This window comes from Theropithecus gelada, chromosome 10 (genome assembly GCF_003255815.1).
Source record: "Theropithecus gelada isolate Dixy chromosome 10, Tgel_1.0, whole genome shotgun sequence".
Classification (NCBI taxonomy): domain Eukaryota; kingdom Metazoa; phylum Chordata; class Mammalia; order Primates; family Cercopithecidae; genus Theropithecus; species Theropithecus gelada.
The window spans coordinates 95066639-95081117 of NC_037678.1; the positions used below are offsets into that span (position 1 = coordinate 95066639).

The following is a 14479-nucleotide window of genomic DNA, read 5'->3' on the forward strand; positions in this document are numbered from 1 at the left end:
TCCTAGAAAGTTTTAAATTGCTCCCAGGTTTGCGTCACATCTCTGTCTGGCAGCAGCCCTGCAATGTTGTGTCCATGGCTGGGTCACCCAGGCTCCGTCTCTAGTTCCTACACCACCTGGTGCAGGGGGAAGCTGGTGACAAGTCTGTTTGTTGAATAATAAGGAATTGTGAAAGGAGAACCCAGAGTTTTTTACTCAAATAAAGGTTAATTCCTCTGTTTGAAAAGTCCCCTAGCACAGGGCATGGCCTGAGTCTTCTGCAGCCTCTGGAATCACATCTCTGCCTCAGTGATTTCTAGACCTTGACCAAATGCTCGCGGATACTCGGGACCTCCGACGACTCCGGAAGGCCAAGACCTCTATCCTTCCCTTTTCTGAGGAAATGAAGCTAGGGGGTCGCATGCTTTTAGGGCTCAGGGGGACTTGACACCTCTCTGGAAGGCAGGGTGACCTAAGCTTGGGAGGAGGGACAGGTCTATGAGATGAGATGGAGCTGAGGGGATGAGTGGGTAGGAGGGGGGCGTGGGTGTAGAAGGGGTGGGGGAAGAGGGACCAGCAGTGGAGTTAGAAGAGGGGAAAGAAGAGGATAGGAGGGACAGAGACAGGGAGAGGCCAGGGGTGGGTAGGAAGGGAAGACAGAGGAGGGGTGGAACGAGGGAGGGGCGATGAAGAAGGGCAGAGCTTGGGGGCGAAGTGGGAGCAAGGACAGGAGTGGAGGAGGGAGAGGAGGGGCAGGGGAGGCGTGTCTGGGGGTTGAAAGGGGAAACGGATAGAGGAGACCTGAAGAGGGGAAGCATGGAGGGGCCTGAAGCGGGGAGGCTGGAATGGTCTGGGATGGATGGGGAAGAATGAGGAGGATAGGAGGGGCAGGGGAGGCTGGGAGGAAGAGAGCAGGCGAAGAGGGAGAGGGGAGGGTAGGGGATGGATAGGGAGGGACAGGGAGGCTCAGGGGCAGGGGAGGAGCGGAGGGAGAGGGGAGGCGGGAAGGGAGGGGGAGGCGGGAAGGGAGGGGGGAGGCCGGGAGGGGCTGGGAGGGGAGGAGAGGGGATGGATGGGGAGGGAAGGGGATCGATGGGGAGGGCCAGGGAGGCCAGGATGGCAGGGGAGGCAGGGAGGGGAGGAGATTGGTAGGGAGGGACCGGGAGGCGGGGAGAGGTAGGGGAGGTGGGAAGGGAGAGGGGAAGCGGGAGGGACTAGGCGTTCCGGAAAAGGAAGCGCAGGGCGCGAGGGGCGGGGAAGGCCAGAAGGGATAAAAGCGCAGCCGCTGGCCCCGCGGTGTTCACGGCCTCGGGATCGCACCGGGTCCTCTGTCAGTAGCTCAAGCCTCTCGCCTGCGCCCCACTCTCCGTGTCCCGCGTCCTAGCCGACAATGGCAGGGCCTCTGCGCGCCCCACTGCTCCTGCTGGCCATCCTGGCCGTGGCTCTGGCAGTGAGCCCCGCGGCCGGAGCGAGTCCCGGGAAGCCGCCGCGCCTAGTGGGCGGCCCCATGGACGCCAGCGTGGAGGAGGAGGGTGTGCGGCGTGCCCTGGACTTTGCCGTCAGCGAGTACAACAAAGCCAGCAACGACATGTACCACAGCCGCACGCTGCAGGTCGTGCGCGCCCGCAAGCAGGTGCGTGCCGCCCCCCGGCAGGGTCCCGAGCCCTGGCCCCGCCGCCCCAACCTGCCCCGCGCCGCTCCCGGACCCCGCGCTGCTCCTTCTCCCCGGCACCTGGGCTTCTCACCCAGACCCTGTTCCCGGTCTTCGCTGTCACCCTGGAGCCCTTGGCGGGCGTGTCTGGGAATGCCCCGAGTCTGGTCTGGCTTGGAACCGCAAGGACACGCCAGGTCCGCGCCCGGCGCCTGAGATCTGCTTCCAGGCGCCAGCTCGAGCGGCGCCGCAGCGCGGGGGCAGGCACAGGACGTCCCACCCAACTCTGTCCAGGCCTCCTGGGACGCGGGGCTCCGGGTGCGCTGCTGAATACGCAGGAGAAGGAAAAAACAGAGCCCCTCATCTGGCTGCCTCCTTGTTCTTCCGCCAAATAATTTTTAAACACTTTAGTTTAACTTTTTATTCTCACATAATTTCTGACTTACAGAGCAGCTGCAGAAATAGTACAGGGCATCCCTGTAGATCTTTCACCCAGATCCCTCAGATGTTAGCACGGATGTTAACATTTTGCCGTTTGTTACCCCCAGCTCACTTTACGAATGTGAATATGGGTGTGTGTATATGTACTGTATATGCATTTTTTTGCCTGAATCTTTTGAGAGTAAACACTTCAGTGTGTTTTTCCTTAAAACAAGGGCAGTATCTCACATAGCCACGATTCCATTTTGAAAATCAGCACTGACACATTCATGGTCTAATGCTCAGACTCATTCAACTTTCCCTGACTGCTGACGGGCTTCATGCCCTAGGACGCTCCCGGGCCATGAGTACATGAGTTCAGCCCTGTCCTGTCCCCTCTGCCTCTTTTCACCTGCAGCAGCCGCTGGGTCTGTACCATGACAGTGCCATTTCCCAGGATCCAGCAGGTGTGGGTGGAGACTGTGCTGACTGTGGGTGGGCTTGGTGCTGGTCAGGATGAGATCCAGGCCATGAGGCTCGTCTTCCTCCCGGAGTCCTCTCCATAGGGGCCACACCTGAGCCTGGCTCCTTGTCCTGCAGAGCCCTGCTTCCCTTCCCAAGTCACACCCCTGGGCACAGCCCTCTAGGACTAGGGGCCTTCACCCTCAGGCCGACTGACCACCCCCTACAGCCCAGGGCAGCTGAGTTCCTGCTGGGGTGGAGCATGCCTGACCCTGCTTCTACCAGCTGATGCAGAGTTAGACCTCAGCCAGATGAGGACAGCAGTCACCCAGCAGAGCGGAGTAGGGGGTCAGATCGGGAGGGAGCTTCAGTAGGGCTACCAGGTCCAGCTTGACCTGCATCCCATGGCAGAGCAACAAACAGTGACACAGACTTTAGAGCTCCTCCACCTTCTGTTGGAAATTCAGAGGAATCTAGGCCAGCCCCGTTTCTCCTCCTGCAGCCGTCAGCTGGGGCCCTCTCCCTGTTCCCTGGTGTAGGGTCCCCGCTGGCCTGCACCCCTCTCTCACTGGGAGTGAAGCACGGGGCATTGTAGATCATTGGACCCTGGAACCTATTTTACAGAGCAGCAGACTGACACCGGAGGGATCACAGGACTTGCATGTGGTTCTACAGGACTTGTGTGTGGCTCCACAGGGCAAGGTCTAGCACCCTGGTCCCAGGGTCCCTCATCCCATGCTTCTCCACAGTTCTCACAAATCATGTCTGAGGGTGGCACTGTGCAGGGAAAGCATTCAGTTCTCTTCTGAAGTTGCAACCGTAAGACTCACTTTGGAAATACTGCCTCCAAAATCACACCTGGAATGGAGGCATGTGGGAAGCAGTTTATTGGCCTAAAACATCAATGTATGTGAGCATCTCATCTCCTATTGATAAATGAGGAAAAATACCTCTGGGTTAAATGAGAGGAATGAGATGCTCTGTGGACTGAATGCCAGGAACTGGAAGTTTGCCGAAATTTCATCATCACATGAGAGCCTTCCTAGAATAGATCCAGTGTCCCTGCCCCCTGGGTCATAGGTAGCAGAATTCAGTTAATCCTTGGCATTGGCATAGAGAAAACAAGTTACCAGGGAGGCCTGGGGCATGGCATCCCTGCCAGCTGGCAGGAGGAGGTGGCTTGTGTGCCTTGCAAGTGACAGTGTGGGTAGCTCGTGAAGGTAGGCTTGAAGCCCCAGGCAAGCCCAGTGACCCAGTCACAGTGAAGTGCCTGTGTGTGTAAGAAACTGACAGAGCGTGCTGTCCCTGCCTCCTGCTCTTTCACATGTGTAGATCGTAGCTGGGGTGAACTACTTCTTGGACGTGGAGTTGGGCCGAACCACATGTACCAAGACCCAGCCCAACTTGGACAACTGCCCCTTCCATGAACAGCCACATCTGAAGAGGGTATGTGCCTCATGTGGGTCCAGGGCCAGTCATACACTGCAGAGGGGTGTGTGTGTGTGCGTGTGTGTGTGTGTGTGTGTGTGTGAGATGTACATGTTCTGGAGGGTATGTGTGTGTGTGCCTGAGTGTGTGTACATATGGAGATGCACATGTGTTTCCATGTATAGGTTTGTGTGGGGAGGTCATATGAGTGTGTGCTAGTGGGTGTGTGATGTTTTGGGGAGGTGTGGGGGTCTATGCACGGATGTGTGTGGGTGTGTGAGTGCGCATGCGTGTGCACATATGTGTGGGGGTTCTGTGCGCATACATGCTGTATGAGGAAGTGCCTGCACTGTGTGTGTGCATGTGGGTAGAGGTGTGAGGGAGTATGTGGATTCACGCATAGATCCGTGTGGGTGAGGGTTGGGGTGAGTTCATGTGGAGGCCTATGTGTGTGTAGATGAGGCGGTGTGGAGAGGGCTGATGAATCTGATTTGCTAAGAGGGCTTTAGCTTGGGAATGGGGGTACTGGAAGCCCCACCCTGTGTGCTTTGGAGTGTTGCCTGCTGGACTGTAGGAAGCAGCTGCAGGGCTGGGTGCTGTGCACGGAGAAGCGGCTCTGTCTAACCCCAGCCTCAGGCACCTGCCCGCAGCCACAGCCACGCTGAGCAGATTAGAGGGTACTAGAGGCCTGTTAGCAGCCAAACCCTCAGACCTGCCCCAGCTCACCCAACACCAGCTTCTCCAAGGACCCAGGATTTCTTGTGGCGTCTCTGCTCAGGGGAGAGTCACACGCTCCTTGTCATCTCCTCGCCACCCCAAGCACTATGAGTTGCAATTTCCAGTTCCCTGGTTTCTTCCCTCTGGCCCCTCTTAGTGCTGACCTGGATGCTGGAGGTGGTAGGAGCTGGGGGCAGTGAGCTGCCTTCCCCTGCTCTGCACCCTTAGGGCTCCCAAGGCCTTGCACAGGCTGCTCCTCATAGGGCTGTGCTGGGGCAGGAATCCTGCAGGCTGAGGTGGGGGCCCAGTGCCACCTGGTGGAGCTGGAGCCCTGGGAGAGGGTTGGAGCAGTCACTGCCGAGTCCAGCAGTGCTCTGGGATCAGCAGGGGTGGGTGGAGGGGTAGGTAAGGGCCAGTGTTTCACCTCCATCCTTCACTCCCACTCTGATGTCCTGTGCCTGGGCATCTTCCGCTTTGAACTGTAACCCACACTGATTGTCCCCTCTGTTTTCTTTCACAGAAAGCATTCTGCTCTTTCCAGATCTACACTGTGCCTTGGCAGGGCACAATGACCTTGTCGAAATCCACCTGTCAGGATGCCTAGGAGTCTGTACCAGGCTGGCCTGTGCCTATCACCTCTTACGCACACCTCCCACCCCCTGTATTCCTACCCCTGGACTGGTGGCCCCCGTCCTGGGGAAGGTCTCCCCATGTGCCTGCGCCAGGAGACAGAAAAGGCAGCAGGCGGCCTTTGTTACTCAGCAGGGGGCTCCACCCTCCCTCCTTCCTTCTTGCTTCTCACAGCCCCGGTGTGCGGTGATATGCCCCCACCTCCTGCAATAAAACAGTAGCATCGGCTCCCTTTGAGTTCTTGGCTGTCTGGGGATGTGCACACAGGCAGGGTTTCCACAGTTCCTTTATGAAGCCTCCTCGTCCTGCTGGTGTGGAGATCAGAGGAGTACCTGGGAGCTGACACATCCACAGCAAGGCTGTCAGGGGAGCTGCTGCTATAGGAGACCTGAATCTCAGAGCAAGGAGAGAGCAGCCGGGGGCTGGGAACCCAGGCATTCAGCCACAGCAGCCCCTGGTGAGGGGTTCAGGGAGAGCAGGGTGCCCAGGCTGCTGCCCCCAGAAGCTGGGCTGTTGCTTTGGTCTGAGCTCCTGGTCAGACCAGGAGGAGGGGGCTGGCTGTGTCCACAGGCAGAGGCCAGGCCTCGGTGGAGCTCGCCAGGCCGTAGGTTCCATCTGTGCTTGCAGAGTTGAGCAGACTCCAGGGACTGAGCTGCTCTCATCAATCCCCTAGACACTAAATAGATAGTGATCGATGTGTGTTTCTTTCCAAGAGACTTAGGCCCCTACATGGAAACAAAGTCCAAAAAGCCTGTGTGTGTAACTGAGCGGGAGAAATGTCAACCAGACCAGAGACCGGCAAGATCACCCAGAGAAAGCAGCACCTGCTGTCATCCATACTGGGAGGCTGTGTCCTCAGAGAGTTTTACAGGCTCGTGGCCACCAGCCCTTTCTCTGGACTTGGATTTAAAACAAGTTACGTCCAGCTTCATGGTAGGGATGAAGTTAAAGCACAAATGAGACTGACAATGCAGTGGACTCTTCTTTTTCCAAAGATTAAGAGAGAACATTCCCTTCGTGTCAGCATCATCCTATAGAATAGTGGATATTTGCCACAAGCAGGAGGCTACAGTCCTAGGACACAGCCCACCCTGCATGGTCCTTGCCTTTGCCATTTCAGGACAGGGGTGCAGCCCTCACAGCCAGTGCTGCTAGGGCAGGGCTCCCAGGTACCTTCCAAGCTCCAAGCTGCACTGACGCCCTCTTTTGGCCACTGCCATGAACACTGAAGGTGAAATGACGAAAATCCACCCCAGTAGTCCCAAGGACATGCTATCCCTGCAAAGCCAGAGCAGGGGACACGGCGGGGAGAGTGGGGAGCATCTGCTTCCATTTCCTCTCCACCCTGACTTGCTTTAACAGGGTATTTGGGGTGAGGAAAGTGTAACAACGCCTAGGAGGCCATAAGCCGAGGAGACTTGAGTCTGGCCTCACCCTGCTGGGGGTGGGCGGACTTAGTGACTCAGCTTTCTGTTGGGGATTGGGGGATAGAAGTGGTGGTTGGGGTCAGGGGTAAGGGGTCCCTGCAGGGAGGTGCTCCTGGCTTTCTACCTGGATAAAGGATCTCCTGTGACACAGACAATGACCATCCAGGCACACAGTGGAAATGAACAGCTGACTGTGTAGCCCAGTCCCTTTTCTGACACACTTCTTCCCTGGGGAAGTTGAGGTGGGGTGGGGGCTGTACACAGGACTCCCCAATCTCCCTGTATGTCTCCTCCCTTCCCTGCCCTCCAGCCGTTGGCCCCATGGCCCACAGCCGACAGGGAAGCAGGTTGGTGCCACCCCTGCCTCTCCTCTGCAGCCATCAGGCCTGTAAATGCCTCCCTTGGACCCCCATGAGGCCAGTAAGCCAGGAGCCCCCCTCTGACCCAGAGGTTACTGTGACCAGCACATCCTGGAGAGGAGGCTTCGCCCTTGCACCTTTCATCTGCAAGAGTTACTTTTACATTTATTTTAAAAGTTGGTTTAAGTATATACTTCATCTACAGTTATCCATATAAATAGATTCATTACAGGGCCTGGCTCTGAATAAACAGTAAGTCGGAGAGGCTTTTTCATTGATCTGGTTCTACGCTGGTGGCTTTATAACATGGTGCTTTGACACCTCTTGCATTGTGATGCTGGTGAGCGTCAGGGCGGGATCAGGAAGGGCCCAGTAGCTTCCGAGCTCCCTAGCATTCTTGCCCTGAAGGAAGCCAGCCTCTGCAGAAGGATCCCTCTCCCCAGGACGGTCAGGCTGGCAGGGTGTTCCTCGATGGCAAGCCTGCACACACCTGCCCTCAAAGTCCAAGAGAGCTGAGAGGCCAAAGAAAGGCTGACAAGTCTAGTTTCTTAGAAAGAAAGTTGTAACAGGGACTTGTGAGCAGAAGCCATGTCCTGCGTGGCCGCAAGACAGTGGATCCCCATCCCGTTACCCCAGACCCTGGGCTTCTGTGCCATAGGGGAAAGGGTATAGGAGCTTCAGAAGGAATTTACCTAAGGGCTGGATTTGCAGCAAACAGCAGATGAAATAGAAATCTTAGAAGCATTGATGGAACTGAGGCTCAGCATTGGCATCCAAGATGGAGTGGCCTTAGCCTCCACAAGAGACCTCCCAGAGCCGCTCCAGTTGACAGCCCACAGCAAGTTTCCGTAACCATAGGTCAGTTTCAGGATCTCAGTCCTCAATCTGCCTTGTGCTTTTCCATTTTTTTTTAAATACTCCATTTTAAATACAATATTTTTATGTCTTTTAGGTAAGAACCATTCTCCATTCTGTTTATTCTTTATTCCCCCAAAATTTTGTTTTCTGAATGTATTTGTTCTTCCAAATGAAACTGTTTTCTCAGGTTCAATAAGTAGAAATATGTTTTTTTAGGAAAAAAAATTGACAACGTTGAACATTTGAGTCTTTCATTTTAGAATACCATGCATCTTGTAATACATTCCTGCTTTTCTGATGGTCTTCAGAGAGTAAATTTTATGCATCTTTTGTATTTTCTGTGAAATTTAATCCTGGATATTTTATATTTTGGTCAGGAATATTTCCAAGTATTGTACCTCTAGTCTTTGCTGATAGACTAGTTAATAGTTCAATAGAAAACTATTGATTTTGCCTGGTTTTTTTTTTTTTTCCTCTGCCTTGGTGGTTTTTTAAGGACTTAGAGGCTTGGGATGTTGCCACCCTTGATGCTGTGAGACAGAGGGGAGCTGGCTTATGACTGCTGGCGGGAGTGACCTCGCACTAGGCCACAAGCCTCCCTGAAAGATGCAGAGACTGCAAATCGCCAGCCCTGTCCCATAACTCCAGGGTGAAGCTGCAGAGATGAGGCCCAGGAAGACGATCCACTCCAGTAGCCCCAAGGCCAGCACCCTGCAAAGCCAGAGCAGGGGACACGGCAGGGAGAGTAGGGAGCATCTTCCTACTCCTTATACTCTGCTATGCTGTCTGAGTTCATTGCCCGAACACACAAAACTGAGAAGCCATGAACAAAATGGTGACTCAAATAGGGAACAGTCATTCCTTTAATAACCCATACCCGCTCTCACCCTTGGCCCTGAGATGCCAAGTGGGTCACTTCCAAATCCTGTCACCTGAGGCTTATGGGGTCAAGTCAGATGTGCTCAGGCCACTGTGACATCAGCTGAGGCTCTGGCTCCCTCGAGACCAGGTCAGGCTCATCTGAACTCTAGTCTCACACTTGGCTGTACACGGCATCACTGGGGGAGCCTGGCTGCACATGGCAATCCCATGGTCCCATTCGGAAAAGTTGATTATGTTCTGGGATGGGATGTGGACATTGGATGTTTAAATACTCCTCCCATTGCTTCCCCAAGGAACCACTGAACTAGAACTCAGTTAGAGTCCCGGTCAAAGCCCAGTTGCTCCTAAAACATCTGCAAATTGCAGCAGGTAAAGATACTTTTATGGTCACATCTGCCTGTGGACACACCTTCCTTGCCAGGTATCTCTGCAAGTGTGTAGCCCAGCCCCCTTGATTTCCAGTTAAATGAAACACAACAAAGCAAAAGCAAATGGAAATTCCTTCCATCAAGGTTTTGTTTGGGGCAATGAAATTTGTTGGTGATTTCAGAAAATCACCTCCTGCCCTGTGGAAAAGTAACCCCCACTTCTTCAAACCCAGCAGGTATTTCTGTCCTTGAAATGCCCTTGGCTTCCCTCCCAGAGGTAGTTGCCACTTGACCTTCACATTCCACCCCACACCAGTCACTGGCCTTTCCACTGCCTGCCCTTCACCGTGGCATTCCTCATCTGTCCACACCATCTTCCCCACTGGGTCACTCAGCAAGTCCAAAAGCTCCTTTGTGGGGCAGAACAATTCAGCTCTTTGTAGACTTCCCCACACCCATCAAAGTGCTTATAAACCAAAGGCCTTCCTAGTGAACAGGACCACCTTCTTTGCGAGGGACTTTAGATCACGAATAGCAGCAGTTATTTATTTATCTATTTATTTTACCCAAATCCAGGACCCTAATGAACAGACTGAGGAAAATGCTGCCTTTCCTGAATGGCTACTAGGCAGGAAATGATGCTGGGAAGTGTTTACCCCGCAGGCTCTGTGCCTTCTCTGACTGGGCAGCTCATGCTGTATGCACGGAGGCATCATTACCAAACACACCTCCGAGGCCAGCGGCCAGCCCAGCATCTGACTCACAAGCCGTGACTGCCCCACCTTCTTACAACAACGATAGCAGTTTCCCCATGAGGATCCACCTCTCCTCCCCTCTCACTCCGCCTGTTTCCAGGGAAGCTGACTCTACTGTTTGGACCACAGCTTGGAGCACTTGACCCCGGCTAAACTGGTCAGGGCAGCGGGTCTCCCTCCCTTGAAGCCTCAGTGATTGGCGTGAGGACAACAGTGACCTATGTGTGGCCGCCTGGGACCCAGGAGGCTTAACGGTGGGATTTTGTTTGACTATGTGATAAGTGGGTTCTTCCTTCCCTGCTGAGTGTGAAGATAAAAAAGACATGAGGTCTGGGGCCCACTTGGAGCCTGTTTGAGAATGAAGCCAAGTTATGAGGAGCAGCAAAACTAAATCAAGAGACAGCAGGGAAGCCAGGCCTGGCAGTGCACTCCCAGTTATTCCGTAGGCTCAGGCGGGAGGACTGCTTAAGCTCAGCAGTTTGAGGCTGCAATGAGCCATGATTTCGCTACTGAACTCCAGCCTGGGCAAAAGAGTGAGGTCCTGTTTCTCAGAAAAAGAGAGAGAAACAGACAGACAGCAAGGAGCAGGTGGGTTATAATGTTGGAGTCCCTGCACCAAGCAGAGCCTGACGCCCGCTCTTGCTCTGAGCTTCCTAGTTATATGAACTGACTACCAGGCCAGTTGGGTTGGGTTTCCAGCCCTGTGCTCTTATCTGTCCTCACTGATAGACAAAAATAACTCATTAGTCAGTTCTCAGACCCACAGTCCCATGACATTTCTTGACTGTTTCAGAAGTAATACCTCAAGGGCCAGCCTGTAGAAAGTGGAGGACCTGCCCCCTGGACCTTAGAAGTAGCAGCCACTCTTAAAAAATGCAAGGACAACAGATGTCACCATGACTGAAAAATAGAGGCTGACCCTGCCTCTGAAGATGCTGCGATGGACTCGTGTTCAAGGAGATATTAGCTATAACTTCCTTTCTTGTGATCTAGTCGGGCTCATCATTAAGCTGCGATCAGCCAGAAGTGTAGCTGCGCCCCTGGGATTGAAATCAGCAGTCAATCTGGACATGCTTTTTCCATCTTCATGAAGCACCTCCCCAGTACCAACCAAATTTCTCATAAATGGAATTGATTTGAACTCAGGAAATCCTCAAATAGGCCAGAACAATTCACTAATTAAATTCATCCCCAAAACAAAAGCAAAAAAAACACAAAAAAACAACCCACATGATAGGAAAAAAATTTGCAAATTATATATCTGATATAGAACTTGTATTCAGAACATATAATGAACTCTTACAACTCAAGAAGAAGACAGGTAACCCAATTAAAAATTCTTTTAAAAAAGAAAACCGAATTTAAAAATAAAGACAACCTAATTTTTATATAACTCAAAATTGTTAAAGAAACAACCCAATTTAAAAATCCTAAAGGATTTGAATAAACATTTTTCCAAAGAAGATATGTAAATGGCCAATAAACACATAAAAAGGTGCATAACACCATTAGCTATTAGGGAAAGGCAAATCAAAACCACAATAAAAAGCAACTTCACACCCACTACATGATCGGGGTCAAAGAGACAGAAAATAACAAATTGGAACCTTTATACATAGCTGGTGGGAATGGAAAATGGTGCAGCTGCTTTGGAAAACAGTTTCACGAGTTTTCAAAAGATTAGGCTTACCATAAGACCTAGCAACTCTACTCATATTTATGTGTCAGCTACAAATAAAAACATTAAGTTCACCAAAAATGTGCACATGAAAGTTCATAGCTTCGTTATTAATAAAATCAGAAAAAAATATAAAAAGTAACTCAAATGTCCATCAACTGACAAATGGATAATCAAGATGTAGTGTTAGTATAGCCAGACAATGGAAAACGAACGGGCATAAAAAAGAATGACATAATGACCCGTGCTACCATGTGCAGCAATCTTGAAAATGTGCTAAGTGAAAGAAGTCAGCAAGCCATGCTGAAACAAGTCAGCATTCATACAATATGATTCAATTTATATGAAATACCCAGAGCAGAAAAATATATAGAGACAGACTGCAGATTAGTGGTTGTCTAGGGCGGGAGGCAATAGAAGGCAGAGTGACTGCTAATAGGAAGTTTCTTTGGAGGGATCATGAAAATGTTCTAAAATCAGACTGTAGGTCTATTTGTACAATTTTGTGAATGTACTCGGAACCACTGAATTGTATACTTAAAGTGGGTGAGGTATGTGAAAAGTAAATGTCAGTAAAGCTGTTTTAAAAAATTTTATCCCAAAGCTACATTTTACCCAAGGCAAATGTTTACTACTACTTCTCTTTCAGTCCCAAATAATTTCAAGTCATGCATTCCAGTCAAGCCTCAACAAAATTAAACACCACCACAACTTACTCCAGTTACAAGCCAGTGTGGAAATGCCCCAAACTTAAATTTGCCACCCAACCCCCATCATCTCATTCCCAGGAAAAACTAAACACAAGATCAACTCCCCTTGCAAGCTGAAGTCCAAGACATTGAAGTCTAAAGAAATTACAGCCCACAATAAAATCCTTAGAGTGTACAAACGATTCTTCCCAAATTCTTATTTGGCTCATCTCAGGCTTTTAACCACTGAGATCCCCAGCCTTAGTGCATGCGTGACAGGTGACGGCGCGGTGCCTGTAGCCCATTTCTCACTGTGACTGGACGTATTTTTTAAAGGTAGAGAATCCCGAAGTGCAGTTCCTGGACCAGCAGCAGGAGCAGAGATCTCGTAAGAGATGCAAATTCTTAGGCCACACCCCAGCCTGTTGAATTAGAAACCCAGGGCGTGGCCCAAGAATGTATGTTCACAAGCTGTGAGACAAAGTAGTAAACATGAGAAGCAGTGTGTGCTCATGCCTGCCTGCAGCGAAATTTTGGAAAGGCCTTGATTCTTTCCTTGTGTTCAAGCCCCACTTGTTTCCTCTTCTTACGCAGTCCACTGCATTTTGCCCAAGGGATACCCTAAGGAAGGATATAAATCAGTCACTTCCAGTCTGCTCAAGTCATGTGATGTTGAATAGGTCTTGTTTATTCTCTCACCCTGAGTGGGATAACTGTTTTCCATCAGAATGAGCACTGACCTGAGACACTGGTGACTGACTCCCCTTTGGTAGGTCCCACCTCTGCTCATCCTCTCTTATTTTCCTTGGGTTTATCAAGCACGTCCTCTTGAAGCTGAATCAAACCTGTATCTTCACCTACAGTGTCCGCATCACCTGACAAACCCCTAGTGGAGTTTTGATGATTTCAGGTTGGAGAAGTTGGTCAGAAGACCTGGCCTGGTTGCTAAGACTGTGGTCCTCACTCCTGGGGGCACAGAATGAGGCAGGATAAGGAAGGTTAGGGGGCCATACTGACTCATCCCCTTGTGTGAAGCCCAGTGGGCTCACTTCTCAGCGGGCTCACTTTCTCCCTCACATGTCAGCACCTAACTCTTTTGCAGGTCAGCAGTCCTACACGGTACCAGCCAACCGCCAGAGTCTTACAAGTTCCTGATACCCAATACAGCTGGGAAAGAGAACAAAAGCCCCTGGTTCATGATGTAGCTCCCCTCATCTTCAGCCAATCAGCACCAAAGCCCAAGAAGATATAGCTGCAAATTTCTACTTTGGGTTGGGGGGAGGGCTAAGAACTTCTCTGGGGTCCCACCTGTGCAACTAGACTCAGGGTTTAGCTTATAGTGTCCTTTCCCTCATCTTAATAGTAAAAAACACATTCCTAGGTGGAGATTCTATGTGCTAATGATGCATGTGATGCATCTTAGAGCATGTAGATGCTGAGTGCATGCGCCAGCTGCAGGTCCACCTTTGTGTACTTGACCTCAACAGTATTTTATGAATGTGTATGAACAGCTCCCATAAAGGGAATCCCCCTTACAGCACTAGCTGCTGTTTCTTCTTCTGAGCAGCCCACTCTGCCGCTCAGTGTAGCTGTTGCTTTGCAGCAAACTTCTTTGCCTACTCTTACTTTGGACTTGCTCTTAAATTATTTTGTGTGGCAAAGTCAAGAACCTGAACCAACGACAATAAGAATCACCTGGATGCTTTCAATGGATGCTGGTTCACAAGCCCCATCCAGACAACTAAAGTCACACGCCCCAGGTGATTCTAACAGCTGTAGGAGGCAAACCTTCAACTGTTCTTACTGGGAGTCCTCTTAGTGCAGACCTAAGAGACTTCCCCCAGATGCCAGTAATTCCCTGGATCCTACCTGCACCCCACCAACCCCCCAAGGTGTCATTCTGGCCTGTCCTGAGACCACTCTCCTCTTCATCAGTGAGATGCCTTTGGCCCCAGTCACTCTTTCTTTCTCTTTTTTCTCTTTCTTTCTCTTTCTTTCTCTCTTCCTCTCTTTCCTTCCTTCCTTCCTTCCTTCTTTCTTTCTCTTTCTTTCTTTCTTTCTTTCTTTCTTTCTTTCTTTCTTTCTTTCTTTCTTTCTTTCTTTCTTTCTTTCTTTCTTTCTTTCTTTCTTTCTTTCTTTCCTTCCTTCCTTCCTTCTTTCTTTCTTTCCTTCCTTC

At 51.1% G+C, this 14479-nt stretch overlaps 1 protein-coding gene across 3 annotated transcripts; it reads left to right on the forward strand.

Annotated features, from left to right (window-relative positions):
* Positions 1-1178: 1178 nt before the first annotated feature.
* On the forward strand, positions 1179-11443 carry CST3 (cystatin C). 3 transcript variants are annotated; one of them, XR_003121549.1, is made up of 4 exons: positions 1179-1612; positions 3845-3958; positions 5178-5473; positions 11432-11443. XR_003121549.1 is itself a non-coding variant. In XM_025400331.1 (4 exons), exons 1-3 carry the CDS (start codon positions 1370-1372, stop codon positions 5259-5261), a joined length of 441 nt encoding a protein of 146 aa, XP_025256116.1. In that variant the 5' UTR covers positions 1179-1369; the 3' UTR covers positions 5262-5263; positions 9758-11313. The 3 variants fall into 3 exon arrangements, 2 of the variants coding, with proteins under 2 accessions (XP_025256116.1, XP_025256115.1); XM_025400331.1 differs by lacking the exon at positions 11432-11443 and adding an exon at positions 9758-11313 and having other exon boundaries at positions 5178-5263; XM_025400330.1 differs by lacking the exon at positions 11432-11443 and having other exon boundaries at positions 5178-5515.
* The last annotated feature ends 3036 nt before the right edge of the window (positions 11444-14479 follow it).

Bases quoted from the DNA above. Each gene is read 5' to 3' on its own strand.
- CST3 (XM_025400331.1), top strand. From the start codon at position 1,370: ATGGCAGGGCCTCTGCGCGCCCCACTGCTCCTGCTGGCCATCCTGGCC. The intron at 1,613-3,844 runs GTGCGTGCCGCC...TCACATGTGTAG, and splicing joins TCGTGCGCGCCCGCAAGCAG to ATCGTAGCTGGGGTGAACTA. The intron at 3,959-5,177 runs GTATGTGCCTCA...TTTCTTTCACAG, and splicing joins AACAGCCACATCTGAAGAGG to AAAGCATTCTGCTCTTTCCA.